The sequence below is a fragment of the Cornus florida genome, unplaced genomic scaffold (assembly GCF_030987335.1).
Source record: "Cornus florida cultivar Cherokee Brave unplaced genomic scaffold, ASM3098733v1 CherokeeBrave_3.0.0_Hap2_Chr03, whole genome shotgun sequence".
Classification (NCBI taxonomy): domain Eukaryota; kingdom Viridiplantae; phylum Streptophyta; class Magnoliopsida; order Cornales; family Cornaceae; genus Cornus; species Cornus florida.
In genome coordinates this window covers 69,524,749-69,549,533 of record NW_026775573.1, presented here as the reverse complement: position 1 = coordinate 69,549,533, position 24,785 = coordinate 69,524,749, and the positions used below count along the sequence as shown (strand labels likewise).

Here is a 24,785-nt window from a genome sequence, read left to right as displayed (position 1 = left end):
CTATAGAATATGTCATAGAATATGCTTTAGAATATGTTGTGATTTGATTTAGATTGATTTAGTTTCCTTTCTTGTAATATGAGCATGTGCTCTTTTTATCTATAAATACTAGAGCTTTGAATGAGTAATTCATCTCATTCAAGCCTTTACATAATTCTCTCATTTTTCTTCTTTTTATATTTCTACTAATACATAGATTATTTTTTATTTTTGAGTACCTAGAATTATACTTTCTGTCCTGAATTTGATCACTTATAGAGAAAAGGTTTTCAATTTAATTGTATCTAGAATCAATAACATAAGATGGTATTCCACAAGCATGCCAATCAGCTAAGCTGTCATGACAGATTTAAAATCCATGGCACAATTCTGACATTGGTTTACTGCAAGACGAAAGGTTATGAAAAAGCGGTGCTATATAACACTTCTGCATTACAATGCACCAATTTTAATGTTGATTCAGAATTTCACTATAGTTCCTCAAACAGGTTTACATTATTACTGAATCATCAATATTTCATATTAAAAGGTCATTACCTATGAATCCCACCTATACAAGATGGTAGCAGTGGTAGACTAGAAACTGTCACGATTGAATGTCCTTCAAAGCCAATTTGATTTGTAACTGACATTTGGTTTAATAAATTTGATTCAATTAGTACTTTACATACATATATGGTGACTGCTTTTATTGGTTAACTCATGAGTTGAATTAAGTGTCCACTGACTACGTAAGGATGATTTAGATGCATAGAGAGTCTCATGTATAGGATTATCAGAAATGTTGTTCACATTCAGTGATAGAATTGGTCATTCTATGTAGTAGAATGTAACACATTGGTTTCTATGAGATAGATTGGCTTATCTCAGTCATCTGAGTGGAAGACTCAAAACCATACGTGTTAGTGTGTATGACACATTGAACTGGATCACCGATAAATGAAAATTACAAAAGCCATCATAAGTAATTTCACTTATCAGTGCTATAGCGAATAACTCTTAATCCTGAGGGAATAATGGACTTTTGTCTTTATTCAGGATTACTTTGATTTACTTCAGTGGCCTTGAGGTTAACAAACTGTGTTTATTGTGTGATCCTTGAACATGGACACTGGAACATAAAATTCATTTTGAGAAAAATAATATATATTTAATAAATAAATGCATACTAAAACAATTTTATCAAAAATCTCTAGATTCAGATTTCTGTGATTAAACAAACCAAGTCAAAATATGGATTAATTGGTGATTGGATTGATGACATTATTTTATCCAAACACTAATTAGCATACGGGACTTGAAGTGCAGTTCTTTTCATAGCAAGGAGTTAGAGTAGGTCTAGGAGAAAGAGAGAAGATGGGCATCCAACCCTTCACGGTGGGTGTGTGGTTGTGTTATGCAAGACATCTCTCTCTCTCTCTCTCACTAAAAACCTAGGTTCCTATACTACTCTTTTGGAGACCACTCTTTTGGAAACTTTAAATTGGCACAAAAGAGGAAGGGATTATTGTGTCATGATATAATGAAATTTGTGAAATAAAACCCAGAGATAAGATATATATGTGAATTTTTTTTTTTTTTTTTTTTTTTTTTTTTTCCCGGTGTTTGGTAAAGGTCCTAAAAAAATTTCCAAAACAGAAGCATAAGTTATTTTTGTTAGGTTTTGATGAAATATTATGCTCAGAAAATATTTTAATTAGATTTTGGACAACCAAACACCAAAAAATAAAAAAATATATTTTTTTAAAAATAGTTTACATCTAAAGAAACGAATATAAGAATTCTTTTTAGTAGTAGGTTAATTTATCAGCAGGGTCATTTTTTTTAAGTACAAATAATAGTACAATAAAAGGAAAAAGTGAAAAATAGTGCAATATTAAAAGGAAGAAAAGTAACATGAACGAAGAATGGGGGAGGACGATAAGGGGAAGATAGAAGGGCTATGAAGCTATGAGCATGTGAATTGCACTCAACTTGCTACGCTTTAATGCATGTAACTGAAATCCTTTTTGAGAAAATTGAAGTTAATGATGTTATTTCATGTTTCTGTGTTGTTGTTAAGTCATTCATGTTCAATTAGGATCAGTCAATCTTCGTTCATAGGTGCTGGATCAAGGCTTGGAGCTTTTGGAGTCGAAATTTGCCTTTTTCCTGAGCATGGCGCATGGACTGCCAAGTTGGACCAGTCCATTAATTTTGGACCGGTCCAACACTAAATAAATTTGCCCGTGCAAGGGGCCAGTACAAAATGGGCTGGACCGGTCCAAGTGACCTGGGAGGTCCTTTTTGGTCATCTTCAGGCTGTTTTTCAAGGGACTTTCCTAGGAGATGTTTGGGGCTTGCGTAATGGTATTGTAGGGGTGTTTTTTTTTTTTTTTTTTTTTTTTTTTGATACATAAGCAATTCATTAAAAGCGTTCAAAAGGGGAACGCGTCCCTACAATACCACAAAAACCTGGGTACCCTAAGGTCCCAGGGAAGCCAAAAACTCAATAGTCTCCTCAGCAGAGGAACAAAACCTACTCGAACCACAAAAAAAGAGAGCTAATAACAAAAGATTTTAGAACAATGATAGAAGATTCCTCTCCTTCAAAGTATCTTCTATTCCACTCCCTCCACAGACACCACCAAAGACACAGAGGCGCCATCCTCCAGAACCCTCGAGCATGTGCTCCCACCCAACCCCCTCTCCAGGTGTCTATCAAACCTTTCGTAGATCTAGGCATAACCCAATAAACTCCAAATAAACCTAGCAAAAGGGTCCAACAATCAACCGCCACTGGATAATGCAAAAGAAGATGGTTAACCGACTCGCCATTGCACTTAAACATGCAACATCAATTCACCGTGATATGCTTTCTCTTTCTCAAATTATCCAGCGTCAAAATTTTACCCCACACAACCGTCCAAGCAAAGAAGGCCACTTTCAATGGGCGCCTTAGTTCGCCACACTGCCTTCCAAGGGAATAACACCCCACCTGAGTCTAAAAGGCATCCGAAGAAAGATCTCACGCTAAACATTCCCCTAGAAGATGGAATCCAAACAAGAGAATCCCTACCTCCTTTACGGATCACCTAGCTATACAACAACTCTACAAAACCAAACATATCATCCATCTCCCAATTCTGAAAAGATCGCTGAAAAAGCAAGTCCTAAACCGGTCCCCCGTTATCAAGGCGATAGCAGTCAACCACCAAGACATGCCTATTAGCCGCAATCCTAAAAAGTCTAGGGAAAGAGCATGCTAAAGTGCGGTCTCCACACCACACATCTTCCTAAAACCGAATCTCCCTACCATCATGAACTCTGAATCTAATATGCTTAAAAAACTCATTCCATCCCTTCCGAATGGCTTTCCAAACACCGACACCCCCCCCCCCCCCCTCTCTCTCTCTCCCCTCCCCTCCCCTCCCCAAAGCGACACAAGATCACCCTCCTCCATAATCTATCCCGCTCAATACCAAACCTCCACAACCACTTACCTAACAAGGCCCAACAGTAGCCTATTCCCAATTCCTCCAAACTTAACAGGCTTACACACCTGCTCCCAATGAATCAGATGATACTTAAACTCATCCCCCAAACATTCCCATAGAAAGTTCCTCTGAAGTCTTTCAATACAAACAGCAACCGAGGACGGAATCTGGAAAAGGGATAAAAAATATGTGGGAATGCTCGACAAAGTGCATTTCAACAAGGTAACCTTCTCCTGTTTGATAAATATTGCTTCTTCCACCCCGCAAGCCTCCTCTCTACTCCTCTCCACCACTGGATCCCAAACACCTAACCCCCAAAAGCAAACCCAGAAGAGATTGGAAAAGAACTAACTCCACAACCAAGAACAGAAGCTAATTCCTCAATCTCCGAAACCTCACCCACTGGAATCAAAGCGCTCTTCCCCACATTCACTTTCAAACCTGAGACTGCCTAAAAACAGATCAACACCGACCTCAAATATCTCATCTGAGACACCTCAGCCTCGCAAAAAACTAGAGTATCATTTGCAAATAACAAGTGAAAAATCTCCAGCTGATGCATATCATCCCTTCCCGCCCTAAAACCCTTGATGAAGCCCACCTCCACAGCCCTCCCCATCAATCTACTAAGCCCCTCCATCACAATGATGAACAGAAGCGAGGATAATGGATCTCCCAAACCTCGCGAACTACCAAAGAAACTAGTCGGGACCCCATTTACCAACACCAAGAATCCCGCTGAAGAAATGCAGAACTCAATCCAATTCCTCTATTTTTACCCATCCTTGCCATCAAGTAAAGCAGAAAACTTCAATTAACATAATCATAATCTTTCTCCACATCCAACTTACACAAGATCCCTGGAACCCACTCCTCAATCTATCATCCACACACTCCTTAGCAATAAGGACAGAATCCAAAATCTGACGCCATCCTATGAAAGCATTCTAAGATTCCGAAATAACCTCATCCAAGACCACCCTCAACCTCAAAAAAATAACTTTGGCTATTAGTTTATAAATGCATCCCAATAAACTAATAGGTCTAAAGTCCTTCACATTTACGGGTCCACCCTTCTTCAGAATGAGGGCTATAAACGATGCATTCAGGGATTTCTCAAATCACCCCCGAGTATGAAAAGCACGAAAAGTATCCATCACCTCGCCCCTGACCACGTCCCAACTCCCCAAAAGAAACCTCATAGTGAAACCATCCGGACCCGGAGCTTTATCCCCATTACAATTTCTTAACGCCTTCGGCACTTCCTCCTTAGAAAACGGAATCTCTAGACCCTCCCTGTTTGCCTCAGAAATCCTATCAAAATTAAGTCCATCCAGTCGGGGTCTCGTAGAAACAAGCTCCGTAAACAGTCTCTGATAGAATCGGGCAATCCCCCTGCAAACATCGTCCTCCCTACTTAAGGCCACCCCATCCACAGTAAGTCTCACTATGTGATTACCCCTCCTATAAGCATTAACCAACCTATGGAAAAACATAGTGTTCCAGTCCCCCTCCTTAAGCCATAATGCCCTGGATTTCTGTCTCCACGAAATCTCCTCCAACACAGCAATCTCACCCTAGCACGCCGCTCTCCTACTTCTCTACTCATCATCAATGTCACACATGTCTTCCCGGCGATCAATCTCTGCAATCTCCACCAAAGCCCTACTCTTCCTCCACTTGAGATTCCCGAAAACCTCCTTATTCCACCTTTTTATCTCCTCCTTCAACACCCCAAGCTTTCTAGCAAGAATAAAACTCGGATTCCCAGACACCATACTACCTTCCCACCAAGACTTCACATACCCTTGGAAATCATCCGCCCTAAGCCACATATTTTCCAAACGAAAAGGAGTGATTCTAGACCTTAACCCACCACAATCCAACACCAATGGAATATGATCTGATGTCAGTCTAGCCAAGGCTGCTTGAGTTACATCCGGAAACTTCTCCTCCCAATCTCCTGAAATAAGAAATCTATCCAGGCGTGAAAGGGTAGGGAACTCTCTGCCATAAACCCATGTGAAAGAAGCACCCTCCAAAGGCAAATCATGAAGATGTTGGCCATCAATGAATTCTGAAAATTGTACCATAGCCCGAGTCCATCTTCCTCCTATTGATCTCTCCAAAGGGGATCTAACCACATTAAAATCACCCCCACACACCATGGAAGACTCCACTGAGCCTTAACAAATCCCAACTCCTCCCAGAGAAGATGCCTCTCCCCATCATCCACTGGACCATACACACCCGAGAACAACCAATGAAACCCATCCTCTTCCATAATAAAACTGCAAGAAATGGAGAATCTCCCTCGCCATACATCCGCTTTTGACACCCATCTCTTATCCCACGTCACCAAGATACCCCCAGATGTCCCAACAGCATCCAACGCCTCCCATTCAATAAACCTCCCACCCCAAAGACTCCTAACCACCCTATCCGAAATGGACGCCATCTTCGTTTCCTGTAAGCATACCACATGAACACTCCACTTCCTCCCTGCCAATCTAACCACCTTTCTTTTGTCCGAATCATTAAGCACTCGGACATTCCACGAAATTATGCAGCACTTCATTAAAAACCAGTAGATAACCCTTCCCCTCTCCTTCTCCCTCTTCCCCTCTCACTACTCCTCTCCCTCCCCTTCCCATTCTTCCCCTCTCACTACTCCTCTCCCTCCCCGTCCCATTCTTCCCCTCATAATTAATACCAGAAATCAGGCCTCGGATCTCCCTTCCCCCTTTCCACGAGGATAATTCACACTCCCAACATCCTCCACATTCTTCCCCTCCACAATCAAATGCATCACCAAATGAGCCTGTTCCTCATTTGGCTGAAAAGATAGTCCCAACATACTACTCACATTATCAATGTTATCCATCATCCACTCCACCCCTCTGTCTTCACAACCTAATGCAGAGAACTCCCTCCCCCCGTCCGACCGTAATACACATAACGGTTACATCTCCAAATAAGTAGTATTCTCCCATGGAACCATCTCCATAGCATTCCTATCATTACCCCCTCCCTCCAATCTGTCACCACCGTCATCAGCTGAAACCTCAAACCCGTTGAAAGCCGAAGGTGAACCAAAATCCCCTTCAGAGTCATCCCCTACTGTTTCTGAGCCAAAATCCAGCAAACTATTCAATCCCTTCAACCCTTTGTACATTCTTAATTCCTTCACCAGTACTGACGCAGCCTCTTGACTTAACTAAAACTTTGAGTCACGTCCCACACACACCGTAACTCCATCCACACCCACCGGCGTACCATCACTAATACATTCTCCCTTAATATCTTGGGAGAAGAGCTCATCAAAATGTCAAGTGTGTGATTCCTCAAATGTCTTACCTCATCCTCTGTCTCTGCATCCAGCCCCATCCCCTCCAAATCCACCCCATTTCTCTCCAACTTCCGGTCAACCTCCCACCCCCCCCCAAAAACCAAAAATTACCTCCTCTAATACCCCACAAGAAGGAGTAGAAGAAGAAGGAGCAGAAAGAAGGCTCCGAGAGTTAGGGAAAAGAGACATACCGGGTTGGCTTTCCTGTGGGCAAACTCATTTCTTTCTCCTTTCATGACCAATGCCTCCCATCTCTAGCTGTGAGATCACCATCCTCATAAGAAGTGGATTGCAGAGACCGAAACGATTGTCTAAAGCCATATGCACATATCAACTCCCATGTTGAAACCTTTTCCCCTTACGACTACTATAAGAACTGCTCTAACCTAGTTCTCTTTCTCCGATCGCGTCCCAACTCTAATAAACAGGCTCTTATTAGGGCCCCAATACACAGCCCTATCTCTCTTCTACTCGATTAAGTTATTAGGCCCATACCCATCATTGGACTTGTGCTTCTGAACATAAGAACCAACTGACCTATTGCGCGGCCCATTAAGCGTCCCATCGGCCCAGCCCCATCCAAAACCTTATTTGTAATCTTCGAAACCATATCCCCTGCACGTGTACGCCTCCATTCCACCCCTTCCCCACTCGCCTTCCGCGCGTACATATCACTTCGTCCCTGACCTTGCTGCCATCCATCTTTCTCCAATCTAACCAAACTCGCCGAACGGACTGAACCAGCATCGGATCTACGAAACACACGTCCATTCTTCTCAAAATTCATAGATGCCACGGGTTTCGCCACCACAGAAGGAGCAATCTCCTCCGTCACTGAGATCTTGAAAGCCCAAGACCTGTCTTCAACGATCACGAACTCCAGGAAGACCCCACCATCGTCCACCATGATGACTATCCTTTCTGTCTTGCTCTCAGAGACCTCGACCTCCTTAAACCCACCACATAATTCCCCTATAGATTCAAAAAGCTTCTGGCACCAAAGATGGAGTAGAAGGCCAAACAACGCTATCCTTCTCTGCCTCGTCATTTTTCTCATCCCCAAGCACCCAACTCTGTAACACCATAAATCGATTAACAGCACTGCATCGCCCCAAGATTTTTTCCCCCATCTTAGCACCCTCTGCGCTTCCTTCTCCGATGGAAATCGAAACAGCAATAACCCATCTGGTAGATTAGAAACCCTAACCCCAAATCTGCCAAATCCTTGAAGCCCACTCCTCAATTCCTTCCAAGCTACCCACATCTCTGTCAAATCTCCCAACGAGGCAAGATTGAAGCGTCGTTTTACGGTGGATCATACCCTGCTCATCCACTCGAAGGACAAACCCTTTGTTTGTAAACATTCGCACCACATCTCCCTTCAACCCAATCGTGGCAGACTTGCTACATCCAAAAAAGTCCTCTTCATGACATAATATATGTATATATAAAATATATCCTCGATAATTGTGCCCTAAATCAAAATCGCCTAAAATCGCCATAAGTCTCCCTTGTAGGGGTGTTTTAAGGGTAGGATTAAGGGCGCCCGTAGATATGTTTGGGAGTTCACCTTTCTTTTATTACTTTCTTTTCAAACCAAACTGGGACGTGATTTATGTCGATTAAATTTATGCATCCGCTTGATTTTGATTTCGTTGAAGACTGATTTTGTAGGTGTTCATGAGAATGTGCAGATGGTTAGTGTTGTGTTGTGTTGTAAGGTTAAGACTTGGTTGGTTGGTCCTTGTGTGGGGTCGTTCCTTGTGCGCTTCCAATTACCATGAGGGTGATGACGGTTGACTATTCGGTTTTGGTCGTTACCTTTCCTCCCTTTTCCTTAGAGTTTTCCTTCTTCCTCAAGGTAAATGGGTATTTGTTTAACAACGTTTTAAAGTCTGTCTCCACTTTGTTTTGGGAATACTTCTCATAGGGGTTGAGCATGGTTGATTGCGAGTATTGCAAGTGCGATGCTTGGGATATTGTTGACCTTATGGGTTGTCAGGCATTTTATTGCTTCCGTTGTTTGAGGAGACTTACTAAAGAAGTTCGAGTCCAATGTTCATCTTATTTTCTTTCCTTTTTCTTGAGTACCGAGTCTTTGTGTTTGGGGATAATGGGACCATGGTTCATAGAATTGTTTAATCCCTTCTCGAGTGACGATGGTCGTTCTCTATGTGAGGAACGTGGGGTTTGTTGGTGATACGTGTGAGGAATGGTGTTTAGGGTAGTGTTGACCCTTAGGTGACGATGTTGGCTTTGGTGCTTTCGTTGGTCTTCAAAGTTGTTAAATGTTAGATTGAGTTGCATCCGCCGGGTTTGAGAACGACGTCTGAGGGTCAAATGAACCATTGCGTGTCTTCACTTGGTATCGGAGTACGACGCTATAATTCGAGTTGAGATCAGGTTCGGTTTTCCTTTTATTACTTCTTTTCATCGCGATCCGGATCTTTGGGATTTGGGGCGTGACAAAATATGTGATTAATCCCTCTCCCCCTCTATTCTCTTTTTTCCCTGTTATATAATTGTTAAAATTGGATGCGGAAATAAAAAATGGAAAGAGGAAAAGGGAAGAGAGAAATATGGAAACACAGGCATATACATGATTCGGCACTAAGGCCTACATCCACGGACAAAGAGCCACTAAGGGCTACATTTTTATTATTTAGATCTATATATTGCTCGAGTACAAGGAGCCTATATATAGGCATGGTAAAGATAAGAATACATGGAAGGTGTACAATAGTCAAAGGAGGCACCATGATTGGTGGAGGATTTTGCTCAACCGTTATATATAAATATTTATAATTGGAAGGAAATTGACCGGATCGCCATGATTGGTGGAGGATTTTGCTCCACAATTATATAGAAATGTTTATATATTTCAACACTGCCCTTCAAGTTGGAGCATGAATATCATGAATGGCCAACTTGCTAAAGAAACGCCTTGAAAGATGATGAAAAGGTGTCCGGAACAACGCCGGGAAAGGCCGAAACTAAGCCGGGAAATTGCCGGAACTAAGTCGGGAAATGGCCGGAACTACGCCGGGAAAAAGCCAGAACAACACCGGGAAATGGCCGGAACAACGCCGAGAAAGGAATGTGAAGACATAGAGAATATCCTCCATGATAGTAGTTCCAATACTCCCCCTCAAATTCTAGATGGGGTTACAAGAACAGCCTAGCTATGATACCATGTTAAAATTGGATGCGGAAATAAAACATGCAAATAGGAAAAAGGAAGAGAGAAATATGGAAAACACAGGCATATACATGGTTCGGCACTAAGGCCTACATCCATGGACAAAGAGCCACTAAGGGCTACATTTTTATTATTCAGATCTATATATTGCTTGAGTACAAGGAGCCTATATATAGGTATGGTAAAGATAAGAATAAATGGAAGGTGTGCAATAGTCAAAGGAGGCACCATGATTGGTGGAGGATTTTGCTCCACCGTTATATAGAAATATTTATAATTGGAAGGAAATTGACCGGATCACCATGATTGGTGGAGGATTTTGCTCCACAATTATATAGAAATATTTATATATTTCAACAATAATGATAGAAGAGAGAAAAAGATTGAAAGAATATCCCTCTTGGTTACTCTAGAAAGAACAAACAATTTTCAGATGGTAAATAATAGTGCTTGAACAATTGAAGGACAACAGTGACATTGAGTTTTTAAGTTTTATTATATTGGATTCAATAACACTAATGAAAGAGAATGCAATTATCTAGCAATAGCATGTTTTAGGCCTATTACTGTATAGATCTGCAAAATTAAGCTATTACTCAAAAACACAAAAATAATTGAGCATCAGCAATTAAAAGCCATCATGATGGACGTCATAAAAATGCATGCATTATGAACATAAAGTATGCTTTGCATCTTATAACGAAATATTTGACTCCACTCAAAATATATATATACATATATATTAATGTATGCATATGGGTGTTGTAGAATGAAAATGTTCAATCCAACTAAAGAAAGCCTTATTACAACTATTTGGGTTCGGCTATATGTATTTGATTTTCTATTCTGATTTATCTAGGATCACAACTTTAGTTAAGCAACAAGCTACCATATTTCTTGCATGTCTAAATCCAAGATAATTTTAGCCTTCTCTTCTTGTAACCTTATCCTTAATGCGGATCATGTCACTCTTCCTCACTATTGCAATTATTTTTCCTTGCTGCACATGACTAAGTCATCTTACTCGGTTATTTTAATTTAAATGGGCACCACTTCTACCATCTTATGTATTCGTCATCTAGGCTAACTTTAGTTAACCTACATGTGTATCCATGATTTAGTCTTTTCCTTTCCCTAGCCTTAACCATAATTTGGACCATCTCACTCTTCCTCATTGCTACAATTATTGTCTTCATTGCACTTGCACGTGACATATTCATGTTATCAGTTATTTTATCTCCAAAGGGTGTCACTTGTACTGTCTCACAGATGTATTCATTTCATTATTGTGTTGTATCCAAGATCATAACCTTTTAGTTAAAGCCTCATGCAGTCATATCTTCCTCCCTTAACCCAATTTAGTGTCAGTATTCTTTTTAGCCTTCTCTTCAATGTAAACCATGTCATCTTCCTCATTGCTGCAATTATTGGTCTTTACCACATATGACTAATTGGGTTCCACTTTACTATCTCACATAGTCACATATATATTCAGTTCCAATTTTTATCTAAAATCTAGCATATGCTCCATGGAATTTATCAAAAAAAAAAAAAAAAAAAAAGCATATGCTCCATGGGACAAATACCTCAGTCCTTTGTATCAATCATAAAAAATCACAATTCTAAAGGTCCAAATTTACCTCAGGACAAAGCACATTGATACGAATCCCTTGACGCTTGTAAGAAACAAGTGACCTGGTAAATAGAACAACTCCCCCTAAGAAAATATAATTCCATCAGATCTGAGAATTACATGAAGGAACAAACCAATAATATCTGCACATATATTTAGGTATCTTATGGGTGTGAAATACGTGAAGTAAGAAATGGCCAAAAAGAACATTAGAAAAGATTGAAGGTTAAAAAATAAATAAATTTAATGAATAAAAAACCAATAACATGGATTAGCTCAACGTAGCAAACCTTTGGAGGCAGAGTAGATAGGATCAGCATACATTGGATAGAGTCCTGAAGCAGACCCCATGCTTATGATTACACCAGGCTTTTGTGCAACTTGCATGGTTTGAATCTGCCATTAGCTTTAAATGATTATTCGACAACTACCAATAGAATGGCCAATTATAAGAAATATGATTATATTACCAAGAATAAGTAACATTCCTTATTCCAACAGGTACTCGGTATCTTTTTCTAGTTACAAGTGAATATTCTTTCAAAACTAAAGAAATTTCTTACAAACTAAAGAAAGTTTCAATTTGTTCCACATGCTTGATAACATAGGACATAGACCCAAAATTGATATTTAAATCATGAAAGCAAATTAACCAAGGAACCAATGCACCTTGGTGGAATGCAGGGGAGGGGGGGAACTTAGCCTTTACTCATGCTATTCTTTTGTTTTATGACATTTTTTTTTTTTTGATAAGTAAATTGAATTAAAAGCGTTCAAAAAGGGGAACGCCACCCAAACTATACAAAGACAAAACGGAGCCTATGAATTCAAAGAACTCATAAAGTCAACAATCTCCTCAAGAGAGGAGTAGTCTCTCCCCTGACCCCAACAAAACAAATTACAAATGATAGAAAATTTTAACACCCCAATGGAGGATTCCTTTCCTTCAAAAGATCTTCCATTACGCTCTCTCCAAAGGCTCCACCAAATACAAAAAGGGATCACCCTCCAAAAAACTCTGACCTGAGCCCCCACCCATTGGCCCCTCCACATATCTAACAACTCCCAAGATGTCCGAGGCATGACCCAATGAATACCAAACAGGCCAAACATCAAACTCCAACAATCATGAGCCACAGGACAGTGTAACAAAAGATGATCCACCGACTCCCCATTAATCTTGCAAAGACAACACCTATTAACAATGATATGTCTTCTCTTCCTCAAGTTGTCCAACGTCAAAATCTTACTCCAAGCTGCAGTCCACACAAAAAAGGCCACCCTAAGAGGCGCCTTAGACCTCCACACCGTCTTCCATGGGAATGAGGTACCATGAAAACCAGAAAGGCACACAAAAAAGGATCGGACCTGGAACATCCCCTGGGAAGAAGGCACCCAAATCAAAGAATCTGCCCCAGACCCCTCCACCTCCTGTCTGTAAAGAAGAGCCAAAAACCCAGTGACATCATCCAGCTCCCAATCCTGAAAAGCTCGCCGGAAACGCACATCCGAAGACAACCTTCCACTATCAAGGCGATAATAGTCAGCAACCATTGCATGTTTGTCAACAACAATCCTAAAAAGCTTGGGAAACAAAAGGGCCAAAGGCCTATCATCACACCATGGATCCTCCCAAAACCGGATAGTTCTTCCATCCCGAACTCTGAATCTAATATGTTTGGAAAAGGCATCCCACCCCTTACCAATGGCCCTCCACACCCCCACTCCGCCAACAGACCTGACTGATCCAGCTGACCACCCTCCTCTCTCCTCCCCAAAGCGACATGAGATAACCTTTCTCCATAATCTATGTCTTTCCTTACCAAATCTCCAAAGCCACTTACCAAGAAGAGCACAATTGAAAGTGGCCAATCTCCTAAAAGTAGATTTAACTTACAAAAACGAGGAAAAAATAAATCAGCTTACAAAACATTGTCCCAGCTATTTGGACTTAGCTGTGTGAATCATGTCTAGCCATTCTACTCTAAGGTTGAAGTAATCTCAAGAATGATTCATGTTCATAAGGGGGTCTAACAATGGTTTGACACTGGTTGCTGCCTGTCAACTATATAATGCGACACCTTTTTACAGGCTTGGAAACAGTAGTGAAAGAATAAGACACTACGCACAAACAAGTGGAGTTTAAAATGATAAATATAGGACCTAAAAAAATTTCAAGATAGAAATTACAGCTGGAAGGCATTAGTGGTACAAATACAGACCACTTAAGTGAAAGGAATAAAAAAACCTCAGGAGTCAGTTTCAATAAATAAAACATTTCTATGAGTGAACTAAATGAAAAAAGAATCTTTATAAGTAAATTAAGCTCAAGGCATGAGTAAAAAAATTATGGAATTACTGACATGACCCAGCTGATACCAATGCAAAGAGAGAACACACATCACATCACATGATAAAGAAAGAATAAGTTACTGATAAGAATATGAAGCACTACCACTCAGTGTAAAGAACTTTAATCCTCGCAACAAAAATAAGAAATTATGCAAAGTAATAGAAGAGCGCAACTCTCCCGGACCACTGCAATGATAACAATTAATTATCCATATTCCACTAAACTTTAGGAATGCGGAATGAAGCAGGGAAGTAAACAGAATTCCTGCACGGTCTAAGCTTCCCTTTTCTAACATAACTGAGAAAGATAGAAACCATGTTATTGACACAGGCCAACTACTAATGCATTAAAGATATTACTCCTAATTTGATGGTAAATTTTTCAATAGATTTGTTTCAAAGCAATACAAGGAAAGATAGGACAGTAAGTAGTTTGAATAAAATTATGATCCCAGATAGAGCAAAACAGCGAGATATGACTAGCGCAGCAGATCCAAAAAAAGTTAGGATTATACATTGTTAAGTTGAATTAAGTGCTACTTGAGTGGATGCCATTTTAATGAGTCTAGTATAAATGCCATTACCCAGTGTCGGCCCACCAATAAGGATGCTAGGAGGCTGGATTCAGCACAAATCTAAACTTAGCATTATTTACATAAAGTAAGACTCTAAACCAGTTATAACACCTGGTAATACCATTGCACCAAGCAATGGCACCTAAATAGAAGATGAACTATGAAAACCATATTAATATTGAAATTCAAGCATACCGCAAGGCGAGTGCAGTCAATAATTGCCATGAGGTTCACATTGATAGTGTGTCTCCATGAATCAGAACCATCAGTTTGATCCTTATAGAATGGCACAGGATTTCCAATGCCGGCATTGTTTATACAAATGTCCAGCCCTCCATAAGTGGCCAAATGCTTTTTAAAAGCACCAGTTAGTTCTCCTGTTCATACAAGAAAGAATAACCCACCAATTATAACCTATCAACTAATCAGAATTAGAATTTCAATATAGAAAGATTAGTGTCTGATAATGTAAATTATACATCATGCAAAATGTATACTACGCAATTATGTAAAGATATGCAACTTTTTTTAAAATAAACGACGGCAATAAATTTGGCGTCAAGCTCCTTGTTCTTCTGAAACTAAACAAATATATATGTGTAAATACCATATCCTTTATGATTTCCATGAACAAGAACAATAATGCTGGTGTCAAATTCATTGATTGAACCTCATATAATTTTTTTTTTTTGATAAGTTGGACTAGACTTCTTATACAAGAACAATAATGCTGGTGTCAAATTCCTTGATTGAACCTCAAGTAAAATTAATGAGCTCCAAAGTAGGATTAGACTTTTTATATTAGTATATTAGCAATTATTGACCATTGATCTTGATGTTAATATCATGAAGATGAGAACGTCGTAATAAATTTTAATCACTTGGTAGTATTGATAACTGAATAAGACACCACAGGAGTGAAATAATAATGTAAGTCTGTCATATGCCTAGAATATTTCCAACTATATATTACCTTACAGTTCCTTGACTCTCCAAAATCAAATAAGAAGAAGATTAGCTGAAAATTTTATGTAAAGGACACAATCCATGTAGAAATCAGCAGTTACACTTTATAAATTAAATGCAGAGATTCCAACATGATAATTTAAACAGATATTTTAGCCACTGATAATTCAACACCATAAGACTAGAAGTCACACTTGCATTTGGGTGTATCATGACCTCAACTGTGTCTATTGTGGGCATCATTTCAAAAAAAAAAATTGTCATAGAGAGGTTCCAAGTCTTTTGATTTATTATGAATTGGGTATTAGTGCTAAGCATATATAAAACATCGATAGGAAACTTTATCACTTATTGCAGGTACATTAATGGATTTCTTTTACAACTTGGATTTCTTTTACAACTTGGCTAAATTGAGTATTGGTAAAATTAGTTACAACACTATTTGAAGTCCATTATAGAAAGCAACTGATAAGAATTACTCTCTCTAGTCATGAAACCAGGAATTTACTTACTTGTATCAGTTACATCACATCTTATAAACATAGCAGATGGGAATTTCAAGACTGGATGGAACTTGGCATTCTCTTCTTCAACAAGGGATTTAACTTCCATTCCATTCTTTTCGGAGAAATCGACAATCGTAACAAATATTCCCTTCTCAGCAAGAGCCATACAAAGAGCTTTACCTACATGTGAACCACAACACCATGCACAATTGTAACATCCAACAGATATTCACAAAATTGAAACACAAAATATTCAGTACATCTTCTTTAGGACTTTCAACAAGATATTTTGATGCAAGAGTATTCATTAATTCGTAATGTAATCTAAAAATGACTACAAACAATGCTTGTTTGTTGTTGAGTGTTAAAACATCTAGTAAAGTCATATAAAGTCCACAACATCTAAGTCCTTCATATATAGATACCAAGAAGTTTGGAGAACAATTGAAATTAATTAGTCCATGAAAAAAGACGTATTTATGTGAAGTCATATACATTAAGAGACATGGCAAATGCTGTAACAAGTGAGACTATAACGTTTGAACAAAACATCTAAGTCCATGTCATTCAACTTGTCAAGGAATATCGAGATACAAGTGAAGACTAGTGACTGAAGATGAAACTACATGAAGAATCTCAAAAGGTCACTTCACAGAAAACTTTTGTTCAGCTAAGTGATCTGTGTTGTGAGTATAATTTTTTTTTCTGAGAAATCCTTTGTGTTTGATCAATCATTCTACCAATTCAAACTTATCCTTCAAGATCAAAGGAGGGCGGAGTATACAATCACTTGTGAAGAAGTCAGACAATTTAGGAAATGATTGCATTGAGTCATTGACACAACTGAGGATCATCTTACAGATTCAAGTGTAAGACTGAGACATCCACAACAACTGGGCTCGTTGGTGGCCAGTGATAACGAGGAAATTAGACTGAGGCCATTAATAACTGGGTTTTGACAAGTTTTTGTTCCAAGCAAAGAATTGTCACATGTGTTTCCTGCCCGGGTTTTTCACAAAAAAAATATTGTGTTTTACTTCCCCTATTCTCTATTTGTGTTTCTGCATTTGTATGCTGCGTGGAATTGATTGATTGAATCAATTAATCAAATTAGTAAGGTTTAAAATCAATCAAAAGGTTTAGAAAGAATGAAAAGACCAATCATCCACCTCTACTTATATGCATCGTGTCACAAACCAACTAATTTCCTTCCACATAGCACAAATCTCAGTTTCAACAGTTGCTAAGAAACAATTATGAAATCTTCTGTGTCTGCGCAATCTCTCATGCATAAAAGAATCGAAGCTTTTTTTATTGTCCATAAAATCGAAGGTGTCAAAGAGGCCAACCAAATCTTACATGGGATGAAGTAATTAAAAACGACTTAAAAATTTTAAATTTGAGAGAAGATATGGTGCATAATATGAAAGAATGGAAAAAGAAAATTCATGTGGCCGACCCCATCCATATGGGATAAAGGCAAGGATGATGCAGATGATGATGAGCATATCAAAAGAAGAATAGTATGATTTTATGAAGACATTGGCATCCCATGTCATGTTCTTTACATGGTTTAAAATATGCTACAAGAATAAATAAATTTCTTATTTTTCCGTAAGATATATAAATATTTTTGCTAAAAATACAACCACATGGCTTATTGGTACTTACAAGATTGTAGAGTCAATATATCCCCCTTTTACAAAAAACAGATTTAAAGTAAATTAATGAAGGAGGTGAAGATATTTCTAGAGATAAAGGAATATGAATAATTCTCGGTGTTTATTCTTCTCCTTGTGGAGGATTTAAATAGTACACAAATAATTACAAAGAAGGAAAGAAACAATTACAAAGAAGGAAAGAAATTAAAGACTAAAAATCAACTCCTATAACTATGCTAATCAGCACATGTACAGCTAATTATCTAGATATGTTAACAGTTATATAGTCAACAATACAGCTAATTATCTATATATGTAACACTCCACCTCAAGCCGGAGAATAGATGTCCCGGATTCTCAACTTGGCAAGGGAAGAATTGAACACTTTGCTAGAGACTCCCTTAGTCAAAATATCAGAAAGCTGATCCTCAGTCCTCACATAGGGTGTGCAAATCACACCTTCTGTTAACTTCTCTTTGATAAAGTGCCTGTCAATCTCAACATGTTTAGTCCGATCATGTTGCACAGGATTATGAGCAATGCTGATGGCTGCCTTATTATCACAATATAGCTTCATGGGACTTTGACAAACAATCCTCAATTCTCCCAATAGGATCTTCAACCATAATAATTCACACACAACGTGGGCCATAGCTCTGAATGCAGCCTCGGCACTAGACCTGGCCACAACCGATTGCTTCTTACTCCGCCAAGTAACTAGGTTGCCACCCACAAATGTGCAATATCCCGTAGTTGATCTTCGATCCGAAATAGAACCTGCTCAATCAGCATCTGTATAGGCCTCTACAGCAGAGTGATCATGTTTTGAAAACAAAAAACCCTTACCAAGTGCTGATTTCAAGTATTTAAGTATCCTCTCTACTGCCTGCATATGAACTTCACATGGCTCGTCCATGAATTGACTAACAACACTCACTGCATAAGCTATATCAGGTCATGTATGAGACAAATATATTAGTTTTCCAACCAACCTCTAATATCTCTCTCTGTGAACTGGTGTATCATCAGGCTGTTCACCCAATCTATGATTCTGTTTGATAGGAGTATCGACAGGCTTGCAGGCTAACATCCCTGTCTCAATTAAAAGATCAAGTATATACTTTCTCTCTGAAACAAAGATTCCCCACTTTGAACTAGCCACTTCAATACCTAGAAAATATTGCAAGACACCCAAGTCTTTAATTTCAAATTCCTTAGCCAAATGTACCTTTAGTCTCCTAATCTCCTCAATATCATCCCCGGTGATGATGATATCATCCACATAGACAATAACAACTGTAATTTTACCTCCTCGAGAGTGTCGAAGGAATAACGTATGATCTGCTTGACTAGGATGATATCCATGCTTCTGCATAGCTTATGAAAATCTACCAAACCATGCTCTAGGAGACTGTTTCAGGCTATATAATGATTTTCTTAGTCTGCATACTTTCCCCTAATTGGTACTTTCATCACTACCTAGAGCAGGGTCCATGTACACTTCCTCCTCTAGATTGCCATAGAGGAAAGCATACTTAACATCAAACTGTTGGAGAGTCCACTCTAGGTTAGCTGCTAAAGATAACAGGTATTCATTTTCACAACTGGAGCAAACGTCTCCTGATAGTCAATGCCATATGAGTATAGCCCTTTGCCACCAATCTTGCCTTGTATCGGTCAATCGACCCATCTGCCTTATGCTTTATGGTAAACACCCATTTGTAGCCAACAATTTTCTTCCCTTTCGGCAACTCCACTAACTCCCACGTAGAGCTCTTTCGGAGTGCTCTCAATTCTTCAACCATCGCCTCTTTCCACTTTGGATTGTCAAGTGCATCCTATAATTTTTTAGGAATAGATATAGAAGACAATTGATGGGGAAAAGCTTTAAAGGATGGCAAGAGACGATGAGAAGACATAAAGCTTGAATTAGGATATTTATATTTTGACTGACAAGTACGATGTGATTTTCTCAAGGCAATAGGCAATTCTAAGTCATTAACAACATTAGAATCATCTGAAGCATTAGGATCTACAGAACTATTATCAACAAAAGAGAATGGAGATTCAACGGACTCTACCTCAAGATTACCTGTTGTCGGGGCAGACTGATCATTTTGCTCGAGAGGTACATTTTCTCTTCTTAGATATACCAGCTCAAATGGAGACATATGATGACCTTTTAGAGGGAGAGTCAAAGAACCGCCTTCTGCTTTTTCATTTTTTCCATTTTTTTTTATTTTTTTCATTTTTTCCATTTTTTTCATTTGTTTCATTTCCACTCTCTAATTCAAACATAGGCACAATATAAGACTTTTCTTCACTACTCAAGGTCTCACCCTGAAGAGAAGTTGTCGAAGCACGACTAGAAAAATAGGCTTGTTCCTCATGAAAAGTAACATCCATGTAGACAAAGAATTTTTTGACGGAGGGTGATAACCCTTTTAACCCTTTTGAGTAGCAGAATTACCGAGAAAAATGCATTTAAGGGAATGAGGGTCAAGCTTACCATTATGGTGTACATGGAAAAAACTTCTACAACCAAAGACTCGAGGAGGAAGATGATTAACAGTGGCGAGCAAGAAGTAATGAAGACCTAAAGTGGAGTTTGGTATTGAAGAACTCTGGAAGGCATCCGATTGATCAAATAGGCTTCTGTGAGGACAGCCTCCCCCCAATATGACTTTGGTACTGTCATGGATAGAAGCAGAGAACGGGATACTTCAAGAAGATGACGATTGTTTTGTTCGACTACTCCATTCTGTTGAGGGATATTGATGCAAGAAGTTTGATGACTAATGCTATGGTTAGAAAAATAGGATTGGAGACCCGAATAAATGTACTCACCCCCAGTATCAGAGTGGAAGACTTTTATCTTTGAATTGTATTGTGTATGGATCATTTGATGAAAGGACTGAAAAATAGTGAAAACTTCACTTTTTTTCCTTCATCAGATAAACCCAAGTAACTCGGGAGTAGTCATCAATGAATGTGACAAACAATTTAGCACCTGACAAATTAGTCACACGAGAAGGGCCCCAAACATCACTATAAACAAGAGCAAAAGGAAATGCACTTTTATTAATACTTAATGGAAAAGGTACCCGATGATGTTTAGCAAGTTCACAAGTTTCACTGAAATTGAGAAACATCAACAACAGAAAATAAAGAAGGAAACAATTTTTTAAAATAATAAAATGACGGATGTCCTAAACGCTTGTGCCATAACCAAATGTCACAGGATGAACCAGTAGTGGATTGCAGAGCATGAACTGAGGATCCAAGAGATAGAGACCACCTCGTTCACTACCATGACCAATCCTCGCCCCCGTCCGGAGATCCTGAAATATACAATTGAGTGCCAAAAAAACATGACAGTATAGTTTAAGGTTTTAGTAAAGTTGACTGATAGACATCAGATTATTGGACAATCTAGGGACATGAAGAACATTGGAAAGGGACAAAGAATCAGAAAGAGTGACTAAACCTTCACCAGTCACAAGGGTTGGTGAACCATCAGCAGTTGTGACACAAGTTTTAATATGTGACGAATAACATGAGAAAAAAATGAGATGTAGAGGTCATGTGATCAGTTGCCCCTGTATCTATAACCCAACCCAAGATTCTGAGGAAGACTTACCGGATACACTAAAACAATGACCAAGGTTACCTGTGGACGTGGCTAAAGAACTGAACCCTTTAGTAGAGAGCAAACGTGCACACTCCTAAATCATTTGTTCCATCTAACCAAAAGAGAACTTAGCAGCAGATTGGTCACCGTTCTGATTACTGGAAGAGGTATAATGAGCCTTGGAGCTAGAATGACTCCCTTTCCGCCCTTACTGCCTTCTTCACCTTTGTCACCCTTTCTTCCCGGCTACCAAGGCGGATAACGATTGAGTTTAAAGCATTGTTCTCTCACATGTCTAGTCTGGTTACAATAATCACAAACCAAACAATCTTTGTCATCAGATTTAGTAGTTTTAGCGACATTACCAGATGCTGCAGTTAGTGGAGGATCGGGCTGATGTGCTAATGATACCCGAGGTAATTGACTTGTGGTAGAAACCAAAGCAGATCCTTCTAGAGAAGGTGGCATGAGTATAGCAGATCGTCGGAGGGCCTGAGTACACACATAAGCATAGGCCTCACGTAAAGAAGGAAACGGATCTTTTCCAAGCACCTGAGTCCTTGTTTGGTCCAGATCTAGGTCAAGACCAGCAAGAAACTCAAAAAACGCGCTCTTTTTCAATCCTCTTATTCAACAGAGTGATATCAATAGCACATTCCATTTCACAAGGTTGACAATAGTCGAGTTCTTGACACAAAGCTTGGAGGGCATTGTAATATCCCTCCAATGTCCTTCCCCATGAATACTACGCTGCAACTCATAAATTTGTGCCCCATTTCCTCCCACAGAAAAAGTCTGAGATACTGCATCCCAAATATCTTTAGCAGACTTGAGCCGCATATGCCCAAGACTAAGATCAGAGGTCATAGTTTGGAGGAGCCAGCAGCAGAGCATTGCATCTTCTGCAACCCAAGTCGTGAAAGTTGGGTCATTGATCGCAGGTCGGGGTTTTCCCCAGTCAAATCCCCCAACCGGCCTTTGCCGGTAATATATAGCTTCACAAAGTGTGACCAAGCCAGATAATTGGTGCCATCAAGTTTATGAGGCATTAACTGGACATTCATCAGATCTTGATGCGGGTTAGATGCGGTTGGAGGAATCATTAGAGTCTGAGAATCAATCTTAGAAGTCACAGAGGGTTTCAATCTTGTTTGCCATGAAGTCAAATAAGGATACCTAGTCTGTGGTGGTGGGTAAGGTTGTTGGTAGGTTATGGGGTAATAAAATAAATAAATAAATAAATAAACTAGTGTTTGGGTAATAAGATGTATTTGCATAAAACCCTAAAAGAAAAATAGGATTTTAAAATTCCTTTCTAGATGGCTCTAATACCATGAAGATATTTCTAGAGATAAAGGAATATGAATAATTCTCCGTGTTTATTCTTCTTCTCCTTGTGGAGGATTTAAATAGTACACAAATAATTACAAAGAATGAAAGGAATAATTACAAAGAAGGAAAGAAATTAAAGACTAAAAATCAGCTCCTGTAACTATGCTAATCAGCACCTTATCAGCACACGTATAGCTAATTATCTATATATGTTAACAGTTATATAGTCAACAATACAACTAATTATCTATATATGTCAACAAGAGGAGGGTTCGGTATTAGAAGATTATATGATAAGGATTCTAACCTTTAAATGTATTCTAGTTTGAACATATTTTACAAGGGAAGGACATGCTTTGGGTTGCTTGGTTTGAAAAGAAATATGCTTTTGTGGCCAATTATTGGAACTGCATTATTTGGCATTTGGAGATGTATGCTGCCACTGAGGGACTATATATTTATATATATATATATAAGTAAATTTTCTTTAAAGAGCACTCAAAAAGGGAGTGCATCGCAAAAAGAAGAGGCCACGAAGGACCAACAAGCCCGCTATACTATCGGCATATCTACAAAATCCACTATATCCCTCAAAGATTTACAATTCCAACCCTGTACGCATAACAATTAAGAACTAGGTATAGAAAATTTAAGCACCCATATCAGAACCTCTTCTCCATCAAAGGATCACAGGTTCATTCTCACCACAAGCCCTAGCAAACACAAACTGACGCCAACGTCCAAGCAGACTCGGCTCCGCACTATCTAACCTCTCCAAGCCTCCAGCAAATTTACGTAATCCTAAATGTAAGATCAAGATTGCTCTGTACCTTGCATCTAGTCATCCGATCTTGTAAAAGATCAAACCCAAATATGTTTTGTGATGGAAGAAGTAGAAAAGTTCAAATTTACATGGCATTTCTCTTCTTTCGCCATGTTTCATTTACTTATACGGAGTAATTATTATTGAATACTATTGTAAAGAATAATAAAATCATATGTTACACTTCTATGTAGCATTTTATGTTTTCAAGTCTGCATATCCACTTGTATCCAAGTTTTGGACAGACTTCGAGCCGAATCAAGGTATCCTAAGGTTTGGGATTTATGAAATTCTGATACTTACAACACATATTTGCCTATAAATGTATCCCAATACTTGTGGCATAGACATCCACAGCCATCCTTGATCACTAACAGAGTCCCATAACCCAACTGATTAAAAAGATACTCAATCTATGCGCAAATTCTATCTGACTCTGATACTTAAACAATTAAATCAATAATAAACTGTGTACATAATGAAGCAAAATTGATATATAAATAAGAGATATCACTTCTATTTGTATAAGACCCATAAAAGAAAAAGGCAACTGGAGGTTTACCGATTCCAGAGGCACCGCCAGTGACCAAAGCTGATAGACCTGGCTTAAGCTCCATTGTTTATGGTTTGATGATTGATCCTAGGTTCACAGGGGAGAGAGAATTATATTGAATGCGTCCTGGTGTCTACTACAATTTTTATTTTTTAACTTAATCCATTTTTATTTTCTCTTTTTTTGTCTTTGTCCATCTGTTTTGTTTCTTAAAGAATTTCCGTCGTTACATACGGAGCGGACGGCCTTGGTCGTTGTGCTTCTATAAAATGGATCCTATCGAGCATATCCTATGCGTTAGAGCAACCCATAGGTTGTTTTGCATCATTCCTTTAACTTAAAATATTCGGCACAATTGCTACGTGTTTTTACACTCATTTTGAAGATTAGTTTTTTTTATTGTGCGCTTATTTTTTTCATTTTATATTTTATTATATTATTATTTTTAAAAAAATAAAATAATTTTTTTAATTATTTATTTATTTTTTCCTAACAATTTTATTCTCAACAACTATAATGCCAACTCCTATTGTTATTTGTTCAGATTATATTGAATGTTTTCTTGTGTCTACCATTTTTATTTATTTTAACTTATCCATTTTTATTTTTTTTAACTTAATCCATTTTTATTTTTCTTTTTTGTCTTTGTCCATCTGTTTTGTTTCTTAAAAGGACTGAAAGAGAATTTCCCTCGTTACATATGGAGCGGACGGCCTTGGTATTTGTGCT

The 24,785-nt window shown here is 38.7% G+C and overlaps 1 protein-coding gene across 1 annotated transcript in view; it reads right to left on the bottom strand.

Moving 5' to 3' along the window:
* Positions 1 to 24,342, bottom strand: part of LOC132300732 (uncharacterized) — an 85,645-nt gene extending 61,303 nt beyond the window's left edge. Inside the window, exons 1-5 of the mRNA XM_059797941.1 lie at positions 24,066 to 24,342; positions 16,063 to 16,236; positions 14,780 to 14,961; positions 11,948 to 12,053; positions 11,665 to 11,741 (exon numbers count right to left, since the gene is read on the bottom strand). Of these exons, the coding sequence (XP_059653924.1) occupies positions 11,665 to 11,741; positions 11,948 to 12,053; positions 14,780 to 14,961; positions 16,063 to 16,236; positions 24,066 to 24,120 (594 nt within the window). The 5' untranslated portion in view covers positions 24,121 to 24,342. The remainder of the gene's footprint in view (positions 1 to 11,664; positions 11,742 to 11,947; positions 12,054 to 14,779; positions 14,962 to 16,062; positions 16,237 to 24,065) is intronic.
* Positions 24,343 to 24,785: the final 443 nt, after the last annotated feature.